Source organism: Zalophus californianus, chromosome 6, assembly GCF_009762305.2.
Source record: "Zalophus californianus isolate mZalCal1 chromosome 6, mZalCal1.pri.v2, whole genome shotgun sequence".
Taxonomy (NCBI): domain Eukaryota; kingdom Metazoa; phylum Chordata; class Mammalia; order Carnivora; family Otariidae; genus Zalophus; species Zalophus californianus.
Window position 1 is genome coordinate 2415010 of NC_045600.1, and position 6000 is coordinate 2421009.

The 6000-nt window shown below is 59.2% G+C and overlaps 1 protein-coding gene across 2 annotated transcripts in view; it reads left to right on the plus strand.

Annotated features, from left to right (window-relative positions):
* The window catches only part of LOC113909454, a 37099-nt gene extending 32418 nt beyond the window's left edge, over positions 1–4681 (plus strand). The window contains exons 4-8 of one of the 2 annotated variants that reach the window (XM_027570615.2): positions 92–652; positions 1121–1241; positions 3005–3097; positions 4040–4140; positions 4641–4681. In XM_027570615.2, the coding sequence (XP_027426416.1) occupies positions 92–652; positions 1121–1241; positions 3005–3058 (736 nt within the window). In that variant the 3' untranslated portion in view covers positions 3059–3097; positions 4040–4140; positions 4641–4681. The remainder of the gene's footprint in view (positions 1–91; positions 653–1120; positions 1242–3004; positions 3098–4039; positions 4141–4640) is intronic. The other variant, XR_003515743.2, reaches the window with a different exon arrangement.
* The last annotated feature ends 1319 nt before the right edge of the window (positions 4682–6000 follow it).

Below are 6000 nucleotides of genomic sequence, written 5' to 3' on the forward strand. Positions count from 1 at the left end.
AGGGTCCAGGGCAGGCACCTCTCCCCCTCCCCAGATCTCCGGGTCTTTCAAGCCCCCCGCTGAGCCATTCTTTCGGGTTCCTTTCTTCCAGGATCCCTCGAGTTGGTCCAGGAGGGGCGGTTCTTGGAGGCCTACCAGAGCATCTCGATGTTGGCAGAGGAAGGGCAGGACTGTGGCCCCCAGTACCAGGCTGTGGCCCAGAGCATGTGGCAGGTCATCCAGCAGGCTCTGGAGGGCCCTGGGCCCAGCCAGGAGCTGGAGCTGAAGCTCCAGGCAGTGCTGACCACTGTGGGGTGGACACAGGACAAGCACCAGAGCTGAGAGGCCGGCGCCCTCCAGGACAGTGGTGTTGCCCCGTGGGCTGGTCAGCTGGAGGAGCTGCTGAGAAACGATGCTGGGCCCGAGTGCCCACCCTGGGCCCCAAGGACCAGCTGGACCCATACCTGGAGAAGCTAGACAAAGCTGTGAGACAGGGCCTGGGGTCCCCGCGGGCAAGCCGATTGGGGACCTGCCTCTGGGAGGTCTACAGGATGTACTTCCAGGAAGTGCTCCTCAGCTGCCTCTCTGAGCTCACACACTCCTGCGGCACCAACTTGAAAAGCTGTCAAGTCCTGTACACCTGGCGCAAGACGAACTTGTTTGGGCATCCGGGGTGAGTCCTCCTGGGGACCTTGGGGTGCTGGGTGAGGCCACTGCTCTGGGTGAGGGTCCTCAGGCCAGGGCTGTGATCAACAGAGAGACTTGGAGGGGCCACCTGGGCAGGACTGGTGGTCGGAGAAGGGTGGACACAGCTGGCCTTGGGGACAGTGCATGCACACGCATGTGTTAGTGCGTGCCAGTGTGTCTGTTGCGTAGTATGTGTATGGGTGTGTTAGCGCGTTAGAGTGTGTGTGTATGACCACTGAGACTTGTCTATACCAACAGAGCCTCTTGCTCCCATTTCTCAACCCCAGCTGCCCTCTCCAGTCACTGGGCCTTGTGCAGGGGTGGGGGCGGCCAGCACAGGCTAGGGAGGGAGCGAGGCCCAGCCTGGGGTCCACTGCCCTTAGCGCCGAGCTGTCCTCCACACCCCAGCCCCAGCTCAGCTCTTTGCCCCTCATGGCTCCTTCCAACCCAATAGGGAGACACTTGTGAAAGCACCTCCGACCTCTCAGGAGCCCACGGTCGGGCACCTGTTGGACCCCATAATGTTTGTTACCTGGATGTCCCAAATGCAGAAGAAGCTGGTGGGGCTGATCCAGGTAAATGGATCCAGGAGTATCCGTCACCCAGAGGCCTCCTCGTCTGGCATCTGGGGCGCAGCAGGCAAGGGGCTGGGCCAGGGTGGGCCCTGGGTGGTGGGGCTGGGGGGGTGGGTGCTGCTGTGTTGATTCTGGCCCTTGAGCACTGTCACGTGGGAAATAACAGTGGCCGTGGCTCTGAGGTGGGAGGAACGTCATCTAGCGGGCCCATAGGGAGAGCACCCGACCGGAGGTCGCTGCCTTGACCAGTGAGGGCGGTCTGGCTTCTTCCATGCCAGTGGCTACAGAGCAGGGCCAGTGAGCCTCAGGCGGAAAGCCAGCTGCCCCAAGATGGGTGCACGCGGTTAATCCACGGCAGACACAGTGAGGACTCAAGGGGACATCACAATCTCCTACTGTGATCGTTTTTACCAACGTGATTTCCTGTAGGAGGAAAACCTGTACCAGCGTTCTTGGTCTTGGTACAGACATGTCAAGAGTCATGGGGACCGGTGGAGGAGATGTTCGGGATACAGGGAAGGAAGCTCTCTGCCTTTCCTAGCTAACAGACTGAGAAAGCTTAGTTTCTCAGTGCAGTAAAGAATCAGTATTGATTTTGCTGGAACTTTCCACTAACTGGTATATAAATGCTTAGGCTTTTCCTTGGTTGCAAACTCTGTCTCCTTGAAACACCTGGGTTTTGAGTTCCCCTGTCCTTCAGGGTTCCCCTGAAACTGTGGAGTTGCAGTCTGGGCTGAATGAAGGAAGACAGGGCTTAGCATTTCCTGCACTTCCACACCCCACCTGTCAAGGGCTGTGCTGGGTGTCGAGTGGTCCATTCAGACAGGTGGCCAGAACGAACGTGACCATGTAGGCTTCCTTCTGTGTCTGGCAAGAGGCTTAGCGGGAGTGATGCCTGTCCCATCCCTGGCACCTGGGCCAGGCGAGGGCTAGCATCAGCTGGATGTGGCGTCAGGATCCTCTCCCGGCCCAGGCGGCCAGACACAGCTTCCTGCTGCTTGGTGGACGAGGGCAGGGTATGACATGGGCAGGGCTAGGTGTGGGAAAGTACTGAGTGCTGAGTCGGTGGAGAAAATTGGCTTCTAGGCTGTCCCCTTCTCCAAATAAGGAGGCCGTGGCCTGCCCAGGGCCCCCAGTAAGCAGGCCTCTGGATGGAGGTGCCTGGGCTAGGAGGGAGATCTGCATGGGAGCAGGGGACAGTCAGCCTGAGGCCCCCTCAGACCTCACGGCACTGGCCGTGCCGCAAGCCCAGGTGAGGAGGGCAGCCTTCCCTGGGAACCTGCCAGAGACAGCCTTTTGTCATTGCCTGTGGTCGGGCTCACGAGGTCACACTTAGATTTTTGGCCGGGAGCTGGTCCCCAGTACCCCGGGTCTCCCTGGTGCCCCCCAGGCTGTGGGTCTCTGGGCACCCCTCTTAGGTCTCGCCCACGGAAGGGCTCTGGCTGCCCAGCAGTGGTAGCTGCTCGTCATCCCCCTCCCCTCCAGGCCGTGAATGAGTGGCTGGGGCCCCGGGGAGGACCTGCCAGGAATGAGGAGGAGGGTGTGTCCAGAAGGTGCTTCACAGACCACCCGTGATGGACGGAGGGCTGGAGGCTGTGAAAGAGGGGGTTTACTTGGAACTGGGTCCCTGGGGGCGGATTTCAGGCTGCTGGTCCCTGGGCTGGCTCTGGGTGTCACCCTCCGAGTCCTCAGTCGGGGCTGGACCTGACGTGCTCCAGAGAGGAGTGTGGGGATAGAAGTTGCTTTTACTGTTTTCTGGGCAGGAAGAGTTGGCAAAGCGTGTCGAAAGAGTCCTGATCTGGGATCGGAAAAAGTGAGCCCAGTGTTCCTACCCAGCGTTTCTCGAAATCTTCCAGGTACGCATCCGTCCAAACCTTCCCAGCCTGCCACGTGGGGTCCCTGGCCCCTTCCTGAGCACCCGGCCAGGCTGGGAGGGGGCCTGGAAGGACTGGGGTCTGGGGGGCGATGGGTGATGGGGGGTGGGGTGCGTGTGCAGCCAGGATGGGTGGCACGGTGGAGGGCGGGGCTCTGGGCATCGAAGCGTCAGTGTTTGAGGGCGACGGGCAGAGGCAAGTGGGCCCCCAGTGCAGGGCTGCAGGGCATATGTTCTGGGGAGGCCTCTTCCCGGAATGTCTCAGCTCATGAGCCTGCTCAGGCCTCAGGTAGGACCTACACTGGGACCAGTGTCCGGGGACACCTCGGGGAGAGGGTCGAGCAGCCCACTGGGGTGAAGGATGTTTGGCCCGGGAGGAGAGGCCACCAGCGTGTGTGGTGGTGGCGGCGGGGGGGTGGGGGCTTTTTTTTTTTTTTTTTCAGAGGATTCGGTGCTGGGGGTTTCTATTGCTTCCCTTGACGGCTCAGGGTCGGAGGGAGAAAAGGAGCGGATGTTAAGCGTCCTCATGCCTTTACACCAAGCAGCACTGTTCAGTGTCAGTGGGGAGTTGGCAGCTTCAGGTGGGGCTGGGGCAGCCTCTGGGCTAAACGGGAGAAGCCTAGCCATGCATGGAGAGGAGGATGTTGTGCAGGCTGGCTCATGGCAGGACACGGTGGAGGGCTCCAGGGAGAGAGGCCTGGCAAGATGGTGGGGGGGTTGGGAGGGGCAGTGAGGGCCTGGCGGGAGGTGTCTGTTCTGTGCCATCTGCATAGTGGTACACGTGTGGTGGTGGCCTGTGCACACCAGCCTTTCCTGCAAGGACAGCTGTGTCAGGCACAAAGTTGGGGGAGGACACATTCTCCTAGGGTCCACTGGCTCTGTGACCCCTGGGGGCCCCTGAGAACCCACTTGCTTTGACTGACAGCTGCTGAAAGAAAGCATGAATGCAGTACAACCCATGGGACTACCTGTCACTAGCCAGGTGCAAGCGGTGGTTCTGGAAACATTTTCAGAGTTTCTGAAAAGGTAAGTGAAAAGGTGGTCCTTGCCCACAGAAGGAGGCATGGGTGGCTGGGTCCACCGAACCCCAGTTAGAGTGCTGACCAGGCCTCCAACCGCTGGCTACCAGGTGCTTGGCCATCTCACGAAGCAGGGGAAGGTTCTAGCATCAGCTTTGGGTGCTCCCAGTCTGGCTCTGGAAATGCCCCATGGCGGCGGCGTCTGACACGGTGCTCTGGCCTCGTGTGGCTCTCGAGCTGGTTCCACAGAGGGACCACAGTTAAATTTTATTTACTTGTAATTTATTTAGTTATTAAGTAATTTTATTTTACTTTTAATTAATTGAACTTTAAACACCACGTGGGGCTGTGGCTCCCACACCAGACAGCAGGACTGGGATTAGGGGGAAGCCCAGGAGGGGCGTCATGAACCTACAGGGTCGAATTCTGTCTTTATTTAAAATTTGGTGTTTTGCTCATGATGGATGTTTTGGACTGATTTTGATTTTTAAAAATATTCCATTAAAGGGCGCCTGGGTGGCTCAGTTGGTTGAGCGACTGCCTTCGGCTCAGGTCATGATCCTGGAGTCCCGGGATCGAGTCCCGCGTCGGGCTCCCTGCTCGGCGGGGAGTCTGCTTCTCCCTCGGACCCTCTTCCCTCTCGTGCTCTCTCTCTATCTCATTCTCTCTCTCTCAAATAAATAAATAAAATCGTTTAAAAAAATTTCATTAAAATATTGTCTCGGTTACATTACCCACCTCCCCGTTCCTCTGGTTTTCCCATCAGACCCCTGAACCACACACCCAGCTCTGCCCCGGCCTCAGGGTTTGGGTGGGGACCCTGCCTCTTTCCTGCTGGGCTGGGGCTGGAGTCAGTATTGTGGGCTGCTCCTGTTTCAGAGGAAGCACTGTGTAGAGCCCATCACGAGGCTCCTCCCTCTGGGGCCTTCAGAGTAGCTGTGTTCACCTGGGATGGGCTCCATTATGGGCAAACATGAAGCAGGTTACTTAAGAGAAACCAGACGTGGGGATTTTTCGGTGAAATCAGCCAGGTTTTAAATGTTTAAGAAAATGTGGCTGGGCGGCCAGGTTGATCCATGTTCTTGGGACAGGTGAGAGCACCCCTTTTTTCCTGCCTTTGGGGAGCAGTGTGCTGTCCCTGACCCTCTCCCTGCTCCCTGCTCTGGGGCAGCTTCAGTGGCCCAGCCCAGGCGTGGGGTGCCAGCCTCCCCTTCCCGAGAGCTCAGCACCCCCAGGCCTCACCCGGACTCTCTGGGTGGGGGGCCAGCCCGGCTCTGGGAGCACTGCCTCCCATCCCTCCTCTTCCTTCACTGCGGGGAACGGGAGGGCTAGGCCTCTCAAATGCAGCATTCTCTGCAGTTCCCAAGGCCACAGGAAAAAAACACTCCCATCCTGTTCTGGAAGCATCTATCACAAATGGTCACTGAAAGCATTAAATGAAAAGGCCCTTAGGAAGCATCTGGCTGCAGGGCCTGGCACAGAGCCAGCCCAAGGCACAAAGCCAGCCCTCGCTGCCTTGCTGACACCTCAGTTGCTGTCACCCACATCTGTGATTCTGCGAAGAAGCAGCAGTGAAGTGGGGAGGGAGCAAGTCCTCGGGTCCTAGCTGGGTGGGGCCGGCCTGGGGGGCTGGGCTGGTGGGAGGGGCTCATCTCCATCCTCCACTGCAGGTACCAGGCGGAGGCTGTCCAGTTCCTCCAGCAGAACGCTGCCGCCAAGGCCCCCGAGGTGCACGTGGGGCAAACTGGGCATCCTCAGGTGTGCCAGGTGTGGGCGGGGCCCGTGGGTGTGTGGGGGTGCGGCCCGGGCGTGGGCGGGGCCAGTGGGTGTGTCAGGGTTGCAGCACGGCGCCAGTGGGTGTGTGGGG